The sequence below is a fragment of the Genypterus blacodes genome, unplaced genomic scaffold (assembly GCF_046128005.1).
Source record: "Genypterus blacodes isolate CSIRO-AG114 ecotype Tasmania unplaced genomic scaffold, CSIRO-AGI_Gbla_v1 ptg000234l_1, whole genome shotgun sequence".
Lineage (NCBI taxonomy): Eukaryota > Metazoa > Chordata > Actinopteri > Ophidiiformes > Ophidiidae > Genypterus > Genypterus blacodes.
In genome coordinates this window covers 427,224-445,000 of record NW_027467032.1, presented here as the reverse complement: position 1 = coordinate 445,000, position 17,777 = coordinate 427,224, and the positions used below count along the sequence as shown (strand labels likewise).

Here is a 17,777-nt window from a genome sequence, read left to right as displayed (position 1 = left end):
TCTGTCCTGATTGGCCAGTGGTTCATATTTATGTCTCATCAGGTGTGTGTAGATGCTGTATGTTTATAGATAGTAATTGACAATGTTACATCCTAAAGAAGATGGAATATGATAATAGAATGTGTCATGTGCCCTCTACATCTAACCCATTCTTAATAAAGCAGTAGGCACCAACTCAGGTCTGCAGCCTAGTGCCTTGATCAGGGGCCATGGCAGGAGTGATTAACTAGACATGGGGGAAACCAGCGGAAACCCACACAGGCGCAGCAAGAAACATGCAAACTCCATACAGAAGAGTCAGGGCCAGCACGGGATTCAAACCCTCCACCTTCTTGCTCTGAGGCGACAGCGAACATAAACATTTTTACAGCTTCTCTTTGACCCTCGTTTGTTGGGTTATTTTTGCGTTTCAGACATTCATTGACTCATTCATCATCGGTTTAAATTGACCGAGATGTAAACACGTGATGTCATAGTTGGAGTTTGATACCTGCACCTCGGCTGATATACAGTATATGAATATTATTATTAGGAGAGGAGATCGAGTGGAAATGTGCATTAGAGGAGGCGGAGCCAAGCAGGTGCTGGGAGCCATGGAGAGGGATGAGCAGATGGAGTGGGTTGGGACCGTTTCAGTGCATGATGGGAATTACCGGCATGTGGTTACAGCATGTTACAGCTGACACGGGATACAAACCCTCTGACTCACCGGCTGACTGCCTGTCTGGCTGGATCGATGGCTCGTTCCATTCATAACAAGACCCGCGAGTGGCGTTCAGAGACGACGCTGTGCCTCACACCCGACAGCTTCGCGTTGAACTCACACTGAGCGTCGGGCGCTCTTTGCCATTTTCACAGCCGCGTCTGAACAGCATGGCGTTTTCAGTTTTGAAGGGTCCATTGCTGGCCAGAGCACAGCAGTTGGTAATACGGAGCTAATTTAGCCCTTAAATAAGCTGTGTGGATGGGTGCAGTTGGCCAATGATCAGCTTATCTGGGTGACCCTCCCTCAGTACTCAAAATCACATATTTACATCACCGTTAGCCATTTTCCAAACCAAACCAAACCAACCTGTCAATTTTTTGATATGCTTCAGGTTGGTGGTTATGATGGTGCGTTCAAATGCTCATAGGAAGCTCTGACGTATGAAGATACCAAGCCAGATGAGCTATGAAATGTTTAATGTGGGTCTGGACCTGAGCTCCTGATGGTTCTGGTGAGGTCGCTGCGACCACAGCTTTGACAGGTTGTTTAATCAGAGCGTTGTGTTTATAATGATCCCATTTTCATTCCACCGTGGTTTGTTGTTGGGGACTATTTTGAACGTGTCGCAGTATTGCAGTGAGGACAGGCCAGTCATATGTCAGACGCTTCACTCTGCTCTGCCTTTACTTTATCAGACTTGTAGAGTGCTTGAGAAAATCACTTTTCTGCAATTGATGTGTTATTTTTCTTTGGGCAGCATCCAAGGCCATAAAATAGAGCCAAAGAAGGAAAGCAGTGTTTTTGTTCAAATTTGACATCATCCATCTGCACACATCAGCCACACACACACGGTGCTGCCGTCCTCTTTACATATCAGGAAACATCTGTGCCCCATCACAACAATGATGCAGCTGAGTACAGATGCAGAAAGACAGAGATGGAAGAAAGGAAAGCTATCATCAGCTATGGCAAAAATTGAAGTAGTGCCTCTAACTTTATGAGGAAAACCTCAATTTACAGGACACCTAAATGGAATTGTTTGTGTTAAAATCTATAAATCCCTATTAGAGTCTGAATTTGCAGTACAAAACCTGCATCATTTTTTAATGATTGATTGTCTTTTGCCTTGCTCGTGTCGAATTTTTGCACAATTGTGACTTCAAGCGCACCAGCAGATCCCATGACAAAGAGGCTGTATTGTATTTGATGCTGAGCGACAGATTGAGCAGCTTGAGTCCAAGTGCCAGTGACACTCAGAGGCCCCAGAGGGTTAAATATGACCCGTCAGAAAAATCACAAAGAAGAGCTTCAACCCAGAAGCCTTTCTTCTTCTTTTCCTGAAACAACATTTATCAACACCACTACCTCATCCTTCATTACTTTTCGCTACCACAGTAAATAGGATAAGCGTTGCTGCTGCTCCGGCTCTCATGATGAACATCATTTCCATTATTTTGAAGGTGGATGAACCTGCACTATAGATCATTTCTCAAATAAGATAATCATAAACAAACCCAGTGTGTTGCTATCAAAGTCCGTCCCTCGCTGGTGCTAGGGGGCGATGCCATCACAGGAAGTGTCTGGGAGGCAGCAGAGGGGAGCAGGGATGTAGCTGCTGTAGGGAAAGGTAACACTGGCCAGGTAGATGCAGTGATTTATGCACTTTACGAGCTTGACCTGCCATGCCAGGCATTGTCTCTTTGGATTAAGAGAACCATCTGATGTGGAGGGTGAAGGTGAACGTGTAAGGCTGTAAATAAGAGAGGCTTCTGTCCTTCTGCTTCACTTTATTTCATATCTGTCTGTAGTAAACATCTCTGTCTCTCTCTCTCTCCTTTTCACTCTCCTTTCTGCTAGTGACTATATAATCAAGGAGAAGACAGTGCTCCTGCAGAAAAAAGACAGCGAGGGATTTGGCTTCGTGCTGAGAGGGGCCAAAGGTAAGAAAACACAAAGTAAACAGCCACACGCTCGCCCTTGATTATACGTGACTCAGACGATATTAGCGTCTCCTCTGTTTGCCTCTGCATGTCCAGCTCAGACTCCCATCGAGGAGTTTACCCCCACCCCGGCATTCCCCGCCCTGCAGTACCTGGAGTCAGTGGACGAGGGAGGCGTGGCCTGGAGAGCCGGACTCAGGATGGGTGATTTCCTGATAGAGGTAGCGATGTCACAATGTACCGCCGTCAGGGGAACGAACCCATCGTATACTGGCTCAAATGTAAATCACAGACAGGTACAGTTAGTCTCTCTCTCTCTCTCTCTCTCTCTCTCTCTCTCTCTCTCTCTCTCTCTCAGGTCAACGGTCAGAACGTGGTGAAGGTTGGTCACCGGCAGGTCGTCAACATGATCCGGCAAGGTGGCAACAGCCTCATGGTCAAGGTTGTCATGGTAACCCGCAACCCCGACATGGACGAGGGTACCAGGAAGAAAAGTAAGAGGCGGCTTTGTGTGAAGTGAATATATGTGTGTCACTTCTGTCAATTCAGCTGATTGGCCTCGACTGACCACCATTGTTTGGTTCCTCCCTCCCTCCAGTCCCCCAGCAGAGTAAGAGGCTGAGCACTCCGGCCATCGCCCTGCGCTCCAAATCCATGACGTCAGAGCTGGAGGAGATGGGTAAGAAACGGGCTCGGGGGGTAGCACAATGCAAAGAGAAGAGAAGAAGAGGAAGGGAAGGACGAGGCAGAACAGAGACAGACAGAAAGTGTCTGCTGGGGAAAGATTGACAAAGAAAGAGAGACCCTAATCCGACAAGGAGGTGGAGGAAAAATAAGACGCAGGGTGGAGGTGGAATGAGGTGATGGGGAATGATAGAGACGGTGTGAAAACAGAGCGTTGGGGGTTTGCTAAAGATATTGGAAGTGTGAAGGGGAGTTGAGCTCGGGCTAAATATAGAGAGCAAGACGGCAGAGACGGAGATACTGTGGTTACTTAGTGATAGGAGGAGGAGGAGAAGAACATGGGTTGAGTCTCAATGCATTTCACTGTTCTTTCAGAGGTTCCACACTGTCACTTCCAGCACCCCCACTACAGGTAACCCCACCCTGACAAAGTGTCCACACCACCCTGTGATCCTCTGTCACTGCCCTCTTATCCCCGCCCCCCCCCTGCAACCCCACCACTCCTTTGACCAGATCACAGCCCACAGACCAGTGCACTGCCCACTTAGATGCACACACACACACACACGTGCACACACAGCAAGTATTCCAAGGTAAACACAACACAACACGGTGATGGGTGTCACCTGAACGGCCTCTCCAGGTGTCTGCTCTGATTGGATTCCCGTTTCAAATTGACAAAAGCTGACCGTGTTCGATTCACACCCAGGACTAAATTATTGAGATGAGTAATTTTTTTGTTGTTGAGGAAAAACAACTTTGTTCCATGCTCGTCTCTATGGTAACAGCATTATGTGTGGCTACGCTTATGCCATCTCTATTTGAGGCAAAATAGTAGGAGGAGAGTGCACAGCGAGGGTCAGCGCCGCCATTTGCAGAGAGGAATATTGGCCAGTGTTTCATTGGTGAATTAGATATGTTCTAAACATTTATAGCCTGGGCTGTTACTGCTGTCTGCTTGTGAGCATGCTCAGTGAGAACTCGTATCACATGTGGAAGAGGGGGAGGAAGCTGTATCTGTGGGGCTGACAGTGTGTCAGGGGGGATAGAGTGTAGAGGTCCACCCCTCCTCCCCTCAACCTGCCCTCTGTGCTCTGACCCCACCTGACCAGCACACAGCATGAGCACCCAGTGTGACACACAGGAGCCCACCTCCCTTTAGACCACCATCCACACACACCTACACCTACCTGTACTATCTTAGAATAGACTCATAAGCACATTAAAACTTTGCGAAAATCATACATTATTATATTTAAGTCAGTTTGAGCCAATAACCAGGCCAATATCCAAACCTGCCTGTGACATGGTTGCTTATGTCTCAGTCAGACACCTGTTGACTTGTTTACGCCTTTTTGCAGATGAAGGTGAGAGCGGCACAATGTGTGATGAAGCTATGTCAGCCTGCCATATGCTGATTCTAAACGCATTAGAATTCACTTAGGGTGTCACGCCAATTAAACCGCCTCACCTCTGTGCTTGGCGCAGTGTCCCAGTTCACCTAAAAGTCATGCAAGGAAGATAACAAGGGCATTAAAATGGAAATGATCCTGCACTGCACCCAAACCCTGAAAGGAAAAAACACGTTCACGCTCCTATTTCACGCCAGTTTTGTTTGAATATGTTGGGACAAATTACACTTTGTTCGCAAACTGATTTTACGTTGTGTCGTACGTGAAAACTGCATCTTAATTAAGTCACACTGCGGAATCATAGGAGATGGAATTAATACGAGTCGAGACCACTTTCATGCTCGGTTTAACTGCAGGACATTAAAATTAAAAATCTGTTTAATTAAGCTCAATAAAGTGCACCTTATGAAATATTACAGCCGGAGAGTATAGCGGAGAGGCCGATCCCTGTTCAGTCCTCACACACATCACTGGGTGCACATATGAAAGGGTCACCTCTAACCTCTCCTCTACGGCTCTATCTGCGCACTGTGTTTCACCCACTAACTCGCTCTTTCCTCTGTCCTCTGTCCTCACTGCCGCCGGACCCTAACAACCTAACAGTGGAGAGAGGTGGGAGTCAATTCCTCTTTTGTGTGTGTGTGTGTGTGTGTGTGTGTGTGTGTGTGTGTGTGTGTGCAGCATATTTACTGTGACATAAGTTTGCATGCACCGCCTGCCATACAGTGTGGGTGTGACGTACGTTCTTTTACACCAGAGATTGAAAAGCCTGGCGAGGTGACTCAGTTTGTCAGGCTCCAAGGAAAATGATTAGTATTCACTGTAAGGACGCTGTCGCACTTTCACTCCTGCCAAAACTTAAGTCTCCTTTTGTCCTCCTTCCAGCTGCTACCCCTTGGAAAAAAAAATCAGGTATGCTCCGGTACACTTGGCCTTTTCACGCATGGCGTCTGTGCCTCTCCGTCCCTCCCAAAAAAGACGAGTGGAATTTCTCCGCCCGTTGACTCCGTTCTGCTTTTTATACTTTCAGAATTCGAATCTTCGCAAATTACAGAGAAGAAGAGGACGGTCTATCAAATGGCTTTGAGTAAGGGCGCTCATGTTTGTCAGTGGACGTTCATCCATTATGTCTCCTCCACCTCTCCCCTACCCCCCCCTCATCAGGTGTGTCACTCTCACTCATTTATACCTTCAGTTTGTTTCTGTCGTTTTTTTCTGTTTCATTGCCGTTTGTCCCCTTCTCTCTCCCTCTCCCTCTTTGTCTCCCTATGTCTCTGTCTTTCCCTCCTTTTTTTTGCCTCTCAGATAAACTAGATGAAATTCTTGCAGCAGCTCAGCAGTCAATCAGCACCAACGAGGCACCTGGGATACGGGGCCAGGGACCCAAAAGGGACCGGGGCCGCACTTTCTATGGGAATGAGGTGTGTTTATGAAAATTCCCTATATGTTCTCTGTGATATCTATGTGTGTATGTGTGTGTGGTATGTCAACAAGAGGAGAACACACACGATCAAGCCTTGACTCAAGTATGGACATACCATCCTCTCTTCAAAGCTGCACGGCCATGAAAATGTCCTAAAATCAACATGTGGGCCATCTTTAAACATCCTATTCACACTGGCTTTGCTTCCTCTCCTCCCAGGTGGATTAGTACTTAGATTACCTCAGACGGGCCCCAACAAAGCCAATGTATGTGATTTTGTAACATAACGCACTGTATGTGTACCGCATATACATGTGTAAGCAGAGGTGCAGCGTTTGCAGTTTGTAGTTTGGAGCGTAAGATATCCAGTTGCCTACCGTGTGTTCATGAGTATGAAGTGTATAGATCTGAAATCTGAACACGTGTAAATGTATATGTTAGAGGCAACGAATGTTCATCCACGTGTAAAATGTCTGGATGTCATCAAATAACACGCTCACATCACGCCCCCGTGTGTATTTTCGTTGTGTTGATTGTGCGTATTGTCGTATTTTCACTCTCCGCTCCGATCAGCAGAGCTTCGGGGATCAGTCGGGCATGGGGATGATGCCGTCGGGGTTGGGCCTTGGCTATGACCGTGGTCAGTACATCTCAGGCCACGCCCCTCATCACGGTATGCTGCGGCAGAAGTCCATCGGTGAGGCTGTCTGTTTTTTTCCGTCTGCCCGTCCGTCTGCCTGTCTTTCAGTCCTCTAGACCAGTGTGGGTCCATGCTGTGCTGACCTGTGTGTTTGTGTGCACCACATGTGGTCGCAGTCTGTATTGTATCTGTAGCTGAGCGTGTGCTGTAACTTACTACACCTTTAGAATAAGACGTCTGTGTGTCTTATACTCACCTTACTACTTTCTGTCCTCTACCTTGTCTCACTCTGCTGTTTGCTAACGTTCTCACCAAAATAGTTTTGCTCTCTCTGGTAACCAACAAAACGAATGCTGTTGTGTGATGCTCTTCAGTTGCTTCATGTTTTTGAAACTGCCAAACATTAAACTAACTATACTAACTGACTTACACACTAACTGAGGACAGACTTGTTGGCAGTTATTTGGGCAGGCAGATGTAGACAGACACCCTCATAGATTAGCCTCAATGATTCTCTTGCAGCATTTCCTCTGTACTCTCTTCCTCTCTCCCTCCACTTTCTCCCTCTCTTTCTCTTGCTCAACACCATCTGTACCCTCCACCCTTGTCTCACTTTGATCCGTTTTTGTGTGTTTCAACTCCTTTTTGTTTTCCTGTCTGTGATTGCTGCACTGCAGGGGTGCCTGAGGAGGAGAGGCAGTTCCTGCATCCTCCAGGCATTAAGTTTGCCCGCAGTCTGTCAGTGCCTGGCCCAGATGACATCCCCCCACCGCCCACCACCGCACCACCAGAGCCGCCATTCTCCTCTGCTCCGCCCCTCGGTTGGAGAGCTAAGACATCCCAGCAGTCCAATGTCTCCGTGTCCCAGTCCACATCCACCTCTGCCCACTACCAGCCCTTCTCCCAGGGAGTGCACTTCACCCACGGGGGCAGAGAGAGGGCCGGTGGACCCGCAGCCGGCCCTGCAAGTGGAGCGGTGGACCATACGACACCGTTTGCACATGCTGCTGCCCACACTGCTCAAAGCAGGACTGCCTCCCGGAAGGTTGCCTACACAGGGGAGCCTGTTGCAGCTAGCATAGTGGCTTCTGGAGGGGCCAAGGCAGCAGGTCTGAGGAGAGGTTATAGCACAGCTGTGCCCCCATCCAGCATTGCCACTGTAATGCCTCAGCAACAACAGACTTCCCAGAGCCAATCCCAGAGGGTGGAACGCAGTGCAGCCGGGGCTGGAGGAGGACTCACTAAAGGAGGGACCAGGAGAGGTAAGGGTCCCCTGTTGAAGCAATCCAAGGTAGAGGACCTGCGCATCGCCCAGGGTACGCTAGGGGGCAAGGGTTCAGTGGAGAAAAGTTCTATCCCCATCCCCACCATCATCGTCAAGGCCCCGTCTACCAGCAGCAGTGGACGCAGCAGCCAGGGCAGCAGTGTGGAGGCAGATGCTCCGACCGCAGGGGAGACAGATGAAGCCAAAACACCACATGGACCTCCACCCTCCACCCCAGCTCCACAGCCCCCCGCCCCACCTTCCATTCCAGCCCCGCTGCCTCCGTCTTTGCCTTCCATCCGAGGTCAAGAAAACCTGGACTTTACAAGCCAGTTTGGGGCGGCCATTGTTGGGGCGGCCCGCCGAGACAGGGAGCGTTTTCACGAAGCTCGAAGGAAGAGCGCGTCTTTGTTCATGTCTGTTGACGAAGATGTGAATCTTGGGGGGAGTGATGGAGTAGGAGGTGTAACAAGGACTCAGGCATCCCAGCTGAACACGCAGGCAGAAAGTTCCTCCATGCGACTGCGGCCGTCCAAATCCATTGATGAAGGTATGTTCTCTGGGGACACCTTCATCCACCACACCCGCAGTATGCCCCCAGCGTTCGGCCTACCTGAGTATTCCTCCCCTGCTTTGGACTATCAGCCGAAGTCTGTGCCTACTGACTTGTACACTTCAGCAAGTAGGCAGTCAGGGCCCTCCACCTCCACCACCTTCATTCACCCTCTAACAGGAAAGGCTCTCGATCCCACATCACCACTGGGCCTCGCCCTGGCGGCCAGGGAACGAGCCCTGAGGGATGACACCAGGCTGAGGCGAGGAACTGAGCACCATTTAACGCGCCAAATGTCCAGTGTTGTATTCCCTTCATCCCATTCAACCATACCATCTCAGCCGGTGTCGTCCTCGGCTCAGTCTTCCAGCTCCTCCTACCTAGTCACATCCTCTTCTCTGGCTGCCACCACGGCCACTGTTGGCCGACCACCCTCACCCAGAATCCTCAGAGGAGTGGGTAGTGTTTGGGGCGAGGATGGTGGCGGAGGAGAGAGGGAGAGGGAAGGAGGAGGAGCTCGAGAGGGGCTGAGAGTTCGCTTCTCCGAGGACAAAACGGTCCACACACACCACTACCAGTCTACCTTCAAGGAAAGAGAGCGTGAGAGGTCGAGAGAGAGGGAATTGTCAAGGGAGAGAGAGAGGGACAAAGAGAGAGAGGGGTACATGAGGAGAGCGGAGCAGGCTGCTGCCAATGCGGCGGCTGCTAATAGTTCTGCTCAACAGGCGTCCCAGCAGCCTCGGCGGCCCACTTTTCTCAGGATGGAAAGTCAAGCTGATGCCTACATCCTGTCCCTCACCCCTCCATCTCCTCCACCCACTGGCACTCAGCAGAAAGGGACCACAGGGAGCGGTGGGTCTGGGATGATGGTTCTCCCTCCTCCTGCCCCCTCTGTCGACGCCGACGATGAATTTGTCTATGCCGACCCCCTCCCACCTCCCTTACAGTTTGCGAACAGCTTTGACCGTGGGATAGTGTCGGGTTACGGGAGGCACCCTAACAGCATGACCTCACGCCAACAGCAGGTACCACCCCCTCCCCCTCCCCCACCTCCTCCCCCACCCCCACCCCCCCAAAAAGAGGCATTCATAGGTGGTTTTCCTGCTCACACACCCCTGCCCTCTCCACAGGCTGGCGACTCCACCGCCTCCAGTCTGACATCTTATGACAGTGAGGTGGCTAACTTGACTCAATCTGTTCACTCTCCCTCCCAGACATCCCCCAACCCTCCACCTCCTCCGTCGCCCTCCATGCTGCAGCCCAGCTCATCGGCGGGACCCCCACCTCCTCCGTCAGTGTCGCCGCCGCCTCCGCCCGGCTCCTTCCACAGGCCCTTTGCCATGTCTCACCCCCACCACCTGTACAACAGCACCCACACTTCTGGACGATCGTCCCCGACACACCCCCTGCGCACAGTCACACCTCCCCCGGCCTACCGCGGGCCCACAATGCCCTCCTCCACCTCTGCTGCACTCAGGGGCACCACCTCCCTTGCAACGACCGCTAGCTGTGCCACTACCACCATCGCCAACACCACAAGCACCTCCACTCAGTTGTACCAGGAGCGAACACACACCACCTCCTCTGCTGTCATCACAAGCAGTCGCAGAACAGCAGAGCACCAACGGCCGCACCCCACCGCCAGGAAAGGTGAGTCCCTGGAGACTGTGGTGGACTCTGGAATTGAAGAGTTAGACAGCCGCAGCAGCAGTGACCACCACCTGGACAGCATCCTTGCTGGGGTCAGGGGTGACAGGCTGGACCGAGGGGAGAGAGGAGGTGGTGTGAGTGGAGGGCGAATGGGAGGGGGGCAGGGGTCAGGGGATACAGAGAAGGGAGGAGGAGATTTTATGGATTCGTACATGAGTTACTTGGACGGACAAACTTTTGAGATGCAGAACGCCACAGCAGCAGCCTCCACCTACCCAAAAAGCAACAGGTTCAGGGAAGGTGGCCGCTCCGGTGATCTACACAGACAGACCAGCACCGCCCCTGCCTCCTTCCACTCACACAGGCGGAGAGAGGAGCAGGAAGACGACACGGAGGAGGGAGTGGTAGACGACGAGAGCGGCCAGGAGGACTACAGGGTGAGGGACATTCACAATCTGGGTCGCTCCACCTCGCCGTACTTCGATCAGCCACGTAGTGGTGAGATGAAGACTCTGTGGGGTGAGGGACAGATGAGCATGGAAGGAGGCCAGGCTGGGTCATTTTTAGAGGGGAAGAGGATTTACCCTCCTGCCTCCAGTATGAAGCCCAGCATCATAAATGAGCTCAGCAGCAAACTGCATCAAAGAAGTAAGGACAGCTGGGGCAGCCAGAGACAACTGGGCCGACACAGGTACAAGTCACTCCCACCTAGATACAATGCTTCCATGTTTTAAGTCTACATCCTATATGAATGTTTTACAGTGTTCAGTGTTTGGTTGTGTCCTGTCAGTACTCTGTGTAAACCTCTCTTTTATGTCCCCGGCTTTCTCCATGTGTTTCTCTCAGAAGCAGAAACAGGTAATAGTGCCACTTCCACACGTTTGTTTGTTTCTGTCAGGGGAGAATGTAAAAGTGTGACACCAGTGTGAATTTACAACCTGTGTGTGACGGCGGGGAGAGAGAGAGAACTCGCATATTTCAGAACATTAATGCCTGTCAGGTGGCATACAAACCTGGAGATCTGAGCGGGGGGGAAAGGTTTTAACCACTTAAGCTTTAGGTGGGTCTTAAACATAAACAATCGCAATAAACATTTAAAAAAGACAACAGATGATAAAGGGGACTTCCAGGTTGTTGTTGTAGTGGGGGCAGGAAGAGGGGATTGTAACCACTAAGAGCTGCTGCCCCCTAAAGGAGTTAGCTCCATAGAGTCTGTGAAGAGTATGAGTCAGATATAGAGCTTCACATCCCACACGCACAGAGCGGCAGGCCGGTAAACAGCACTGCCGCTCTGCTAGAAATGGCGACATCTTTACCAGGAAAGGTTAGATTTGGACAAATATTGAGCTAAATTTGAGCTTTCTTAATTAAGTGAGAACTGATGATACGCATTTATGTAGTTTGTTGTGTTGTTGGTATTATGTTTTGTTTTGTTGGTTTGTTTCAGTTTCAGTTTCAGTTTCAGTTTCAGTCTCAGACTTACCGGATCATCTCTGTGAATGTTCCAGGTTTACAACTGCGGCTCTCCTGTTGTATTATTTGTTATGCTGACTGGCAGAATGAGTTCCGTTGATGAAGAAAAACTATGTGGAGAGTGTAAAGTAGTATTTTTCCTTCCGAGCTTAAGTGGTTAATTCAGCGGTTCTATAAAAAGTGACATTTTCCTTGAGGAGTGTGCATGTTTATCATCTCACCTCTCTGTATTCCAGCATTACTTTTCCTTTAGAGCAATTTCTCCTTTCTCCATTCACAGATTTTCAGAAGACTCTGCCTCAGCCCTGAGCCCACCCTCAGTCCGCTCCCAGTCACCATCTCCAGTCTCATTGTCCCAACCATCACTGTCCCCGTCCCCCACCCCAGCGTCCCAATACCCCAACTGGGGCCGATCCCCATCTCCTCAGCCTCCATCTGCCCCTCAGCCTCCACGTTCACACTCCCCTCTTTCCCCGACATCTTATGCCCCCTACCCGACTTCTCCCAAACACAGACCTGTCTACCGGACCAAAGCCCTGGAGTTCCAGTTCATTCCCAGTCGAGAAACTCGCAAATCAGAATCGCACATGATTCAACGTAGGCGAGCACCCAGCCCCCTCATCTCGCCATCAGAGAGGCCCAAGCAAGCCCCACCCCGCCCATCATCACTCCCTCTCCTCCCAACTACACCCCTATACAGCGCAATGTACGACCTCCGAGGTTCCATCACCCCGCCGTCACCAGGAAACCCCCTGGGAGACCCTTACTTCTCACCCTCTCCTCCCCTGTTTGCCCCCTCAGGTGCCCCTCCTCCTCCAAACTCCACATTAGTTGTTTCTCGATCCCTCTCTCCGACTCACTTTCTGTCTGGGACCTCTTCTCCACCCCTGCACCCTCTCCCTCCACCCCCCTGCCTGAGTTACCCTCATCTCCCTCCCCCTTCTCCCACTAAGCCTTTTGCCTCCAAGCCTCTGCCCTACTGGACCAAGTACGACGTTGCAGACTGGCTGGGATATCTGAACCTGGGTGAGCACAGGGAGCGTTTCCTGGACAACGAGATCGACGGCAGCCACCTGCCCTCCCTCACCAAGGACGATTACCTGGATTTGGGTGTGACGCGTGTGGGCCACCGCATGAATATCGAACGTGCCCTGAGAACTATAATGGATAGGTAGGACTATGGAGTCACACTGTGCACAGCTACAGGCTCATCAGAACTGCAATGTAGCGAGAAAGCCGAACAAAATTATAATGCAAAGGAAAAGTTTAGTTTGATACAAATGTGTTCGCCAAAGCATTTTATCCTTAAGCAATTACATTTTTAAAATGATTACTATCCTAAAGACACTCAGTTCCCTGCAGTCCCACAGTTATGTGTAACAAAAACATGTTTACCTTTAAGTGCATACCTTTAAGTGTACTATAACCTAATTTGCACTGTTGAAGAAATAAGCAATTACATTTCATTCTCCAGGTTAGCCTTTTGCTGGATGCAGTTAGAGAAGTACACATCTATTGTCAGTCAGTCATGGTGTGTGTCCCCAGATTAAGACATGAGTCGCACAGAAAAAGCATTGGGAATCATGTTACAAGCAAATGATCACCATTCATTATCATGTGTGTTGTGTTTGTTCTTCTGCAGGCTGACCAGCAGCCCTTTTCCCATCTCTGTTCTCTCACCTCGGGACGGACAAACTGAGAGGAGGAGGGAAGACGGGAGTCGGAGCTGAGGTCGCAAAACGCAAAGAGAGAGAGAGAGAAAGAAAGAACGAAGGAGGGGTTGCGGAGTCAATGAGGGAGGAAGACACAACTGCTGCTATCCATGGTGAATTCACACAACAAATGAGGGGGGACCAGATTTCACACAGAGAGCGCCAGAGAGGAGGGAGTCAAGTCCCATAGGGTGATGGGAACACAAGGACTGAAAAAGGGCTGACGATCCATAAAGGCACCGGCTGGCACTCCCCAGTTGTTGCAGGCTGATTTACAAAAATGCACTCCCCATATGCATGCACAGTCAAACAGACACATACACACACAAACACACATACCAATCAGCAAACAAGTAACACAAATACTCACCCTTATCGGCAGGCAAATGTGTATGAAGGCTTTAGCAGCAGATAAAAAGAAACAGTGGTGACGAATAGAGATTAAATCCAACCAAATACTTGAGAGGAACAATCGGAAGCCTGGTAGACTTTGTGTCCCTGGAGAGATGAACAAGATAGGTGTCCTGAATCGTGTAGCCATCTTGTTGACAGTCCTCTTTACCCCTCTGCTGGCTGGTTAAATCTGGTCAGGTTCAAAAATGGAAACCACCAAGAGTGAAATCCATGACAACCCCTCCCTGTGTGAGTGAACGCTGGTGAGTGAATGTGGGGGTGAATGTGTGCAGGAGTGAGGCTGAATGTGTGGATGCAGGGCCGCATATCATCACAGCGTCCACGTCTGGAGAGGTGACCAAGGTAGACCTCTGTGTCCTCACCTGAATCACCTCCAGGAGAAAATCCTGCCTTGTGATTGGTTCAGGCCGAGGTGGCTAGCTGTGTGTCGGGCTGTGATTGGTTGTCTTGTTTTTACCTCACCGCTGGTAGGGCTCAGTCCTCACTGCAGGTCCTGTGATCAGGATCCATGTATTTCTCTATAGCTCTTTATCATCTTAAGTCTTATAATGACGTATATACAGACTGGTCACTGTATCACAGATTTGTAGCAAAAATAAGTGCCCAGACCAACAACATAAAAAAAGTGAAACTCACTGATATGCACACACAGGCACACATGTTACACGTACACATGCCTGCATGCATACACACACACGTAGACACACTAATATACACATGCACACAAACATTTGCCAGTGTTTGCGGTAGAGTTTATGGGACACCTTATATACACACACGCACACACACACACATGTTTGGACCCAAGATATAAGGAGATGGGCCGTGCTGTCAACTGTTAGACGGGATACGTGACAATGTGAAGGAAACAAATCTCCCCTGAGGATTTTGCTTACCGAGAGAGACTTCCTCAGCATCGAAGCAACTGTTGTACACATGAATTTAATGTTCGGTCCGAGGGAGACTGGAGAGGAGAGGGGGAGGGGAAGAGGAAAAACTGCCATTTCTTGCTCTTTCCCCACCCAATCCCCCCTGCTCCTTCCAGCGGCGGCCCCTCTCTCCACAAACCCAGGAGGAAACAGCCACCCAGCCCAGGGGGATCGGAGAGAAACGCTTATATCGAGTTTTAATACTAATGATTGTTCTTACAATTTTTAAACTTTAAATGGGAATACTGGAATACCGATATTGATATGAAGAGATTTATTGTTACTATTTATCATTACTATCATCGTCCTTACTGTTATAGCTTCTGATAGGAGTTCCTGGCTTCTTCCTTTTGATGCAGTCGGCGTGTTTTCTGACTGCGTGGTGACGATAATTGTGGTGATTATATATAAATATAAATAAATATATATATATGCTATATATCTAGGTATTTTTGAATTGAAAGATGCATATTATTTGGTGCACTGTACCCTTAACATTGCTTCTGTGCGATAAGAAGCATTGCAACTTAATGTGAAGCACATTTTTAGACTCACTTCATGTTCCTTCCTGCTTAGTGTTTTTTAATCAGACTGTGAAGCTTTGCTCAACACTACCCTTTGTCTTTTATGGCCTCAAAACGAGACTTCCTCACTCTTTTTTAAAGTAGTGATGCTTAGTTGCCACTTAATGATATGCAGATGCTAAAAATGTAGCAACTGTTAAACTCTGGGGAAGCCGGAGATGCACGCCAAGTGTAAATGATTTCCTTCATCGGTCATTTCAAAGTATTATTTCTTCAATTCTGGATAACAGCAAACCCCTGTTGATTGAAATTCTCCCACGTGCAGATTTAATTGGTTTTCTTTGTCTTTATTGGCTCATTTGATCTTATTTCTTCATCAGCTTTCAAGCCGCATACACATTCCATAATAAGAACCTCAGTCCTGCATTTCTCACTGTTGCTGATCGAATATAAGGGCTCTATCATGACCTCTCTACCTTGAACAACACTTCACCTCTCCTGCTACTGTGCTCGTGAGTCCTCACACACGTATCAAATGTGTGTTCTGTATCGGGGCTGTGACTGAGAGTTCACTCTCCTCCCAGCCACGATATCCTCACTGTATTTTTGCAAAAAGATGGATGAGTTTTCCGCAGATCACGCCGCTTAAAGTGCACACAGACACACACACACACACACTTACACACACACACAAGGTATACATCTGAATAAGCAGAGGGGATTTAAGGGGATTTGTTTCAGTCGTTGCTCTATGCCAGTGTTCAAGGAGAGATATTTGAATGCAAGGGAAATAGCAATAAGGACGATGAAAATAATGGTCATCCTAATTATGGTTTAAGGTGTAAAAAAAATTCTCAAAGTTCTAAAGAATCTCTGTCTTCCAAATAATGTTTAACATGAAAAGGTACAATGTATTTATTTAACTCTTCTGCTTTCTATACAGTTTGACCCATTCTTTGCTTCCCTCCGCTCTCGCTGACCTGACGGCGTCCCGAGCTCGGTTCAGTTTTGCATCTTACTCGTTTGTACAAAGCACTTTCAGCTCACCGCTCATTGTTTATTACCAGCACATCATCCAGTGACCCTATTCCCATTAGCAACAGACATGAGTCACATTACTGAAGTACTTCATATAGTGTAAAAGGATTACTTCAATGGTGGATGGGTCAGAGTGAGGCTGTTTGAATTCCATCCAAAGCCAGATTCTGTACATTTGCTAGTGTAAATAGGGTCACGCTTACCTTTGGCTGAGCAGGTAATCATCAATGCATTTCCTTTAACGATGCTTTTTTCACTTAATTAAATGTGGTGAGGGACTTTTTATTCTTTGAATTTAAGTAAGACTGATAAAGACGACGCTCCATGGCTGCCAGGAGAAAAAAGCGAAATCTGACAGAATCGGTCCGACTCTATAGAAAGCATTTCTTTTCCTTTAAGAGATCTTTTAAAAAATGAGATTATGAACCGATGAAAGGTAACTTACAGAATATATATGTATATGTGTTATACATATACGCACATTCATATAAACCTATATGAATTTCAAATGTTTTAAGAGATGAATAATAAATTGTTAGAATTATAATAAAGATACAGAAATAAAGTTATGACTTGTTTATGAACGGTTTGTTTTGTGGAATGTTATCTGAAGGAGTTTGACTGTTTTCATCTGAACACAGCAGCTGGTTGTGTCTTCAGATCTATGTGTTGGTAGTGATGCAAGGAAACTGTTGTTGCTTAACGTATGGAGATAATGCATTTTAAACTCATTATTTAGAAGATAACAGTTACTAATACTGAGGCTGAGAGACTGAACTCAACCGGAAATATTGAAGGCAAAAGAAAACCAAGAAATATTTAAGGCCAACTGAAACTTTTGGTCCCTAATTTTTTGATTAAGTTATTTTCACAGTAATGCAAGCTAAAAAAAAACTTTTATCAAAATGGGTATATTTTTTCCCCACGTTTTTAAGCCCCGCCACTCCAGGTAAGAAACTTCAAGTCTCGTGACAGAGATTGCATTTGAAGATTGTTCAGTGACGTAATGCGAGTTTTGGCTTCTGGTGCGTATGTGTCTTACAATGGCACTTTAACAGTTTAAACATAATGAGCTAAAGATGAGTCGGGTTATTTGGTGCCCGGCCGCAGCCGGGCACCAAATAACCCACAGCGCCACAGCGGATGTTCAGTGTCCATTTCTTCCTTTCCTCCAACAAGATCAGTCACGAAGCTTCTTATGGCTCCACTCTCTGTATAGGGGCGGATGTGTTTTGTTGCAGTGTGTGCGCTGAGAGTTTGCCATTTAGGATATAGAGCAGCATGATAAAGGCCAATTAAAGAAGCCAGAAACACAGATGGGATACCTGCAGCCTCTTTACGCCTCAGGAGGAAATGCCGAGACTTAACGTTGTAGCTTGAATAAATTCACTTGGGTCACAGTACATCTCCTCTGC

At 48.3% G+C, this 17,777-nt stretch overlaps 1 protein-coding gene across 1 annotated transcript in view; it reads left to right on the top strand.

Moving 5' to 3' along the window:
- Nucleotides 1-16,874, top strand: part of shank1 (SH3 and multiple ankyrin repeat domains 1) — a 41,778-nt gene extending 24,904 nt beyond the window's left edge. The window contains exons 15-27 of the mRNA XM_076170966.1: nucleotides 2,564-2,646; nucleotides 2,743-2,867; nucleotides 3,005-3,140; nucleotides 3,245-3,325; nucleotides 5,346-5,354; nucleotides 5,628-5,654; nucleotides 5,773-5,829; nucleotides 6,048-6,163; nucleotides 6,739-6,862; nucleotides 7,483-10,969; nucleotides 11,119-11,130; nucleotides 12,026-12,916; nucleotides 13,388-16,874. Coding sequence (XP_076027081.1) covers nucleotides 2,564-2,646; nucleotides 2,743-2,867; nucleotides 3,005-3,140; nucleotides 3,245-3,325; nucleotides 5,346-5,354; nucleotides 5,628-5,654; nucleotides 5,773-5,829; nucleotides 6,048-6,163; nucleotides 6,739-6,862; nucleotides 7,483-10,969; nucleotides 11,119-11,130; nucleotides 12,026-12,916; nucleotides 13,388-13,475 — 5,236 coding nt within the window. The 3' untranslated portion in view covers nucleotides 13,476-16,874. The remainder of the gene's footprint in view (nucleotides 1-2,563; nucleotides 2,647-2,742; nucleotides 2,868-3,004; nucleotides 3,141-3,244; nucleotides 3,326-5,345; nucleotides 5,355-5,627; nucleotides 5,655-5,772; nucleotides 5,830-6,047; nucleotides 6,164-6,738; nucleotides 6,863-7,482; nucleotides 10,970-11,118; nucleotides 11,131-12,025; nucleotides 12,917-13,387) is intronic.
- The last annotated feature ends 903 nt before the right edge of the window (nucleotides 16,875-17,777 follow it).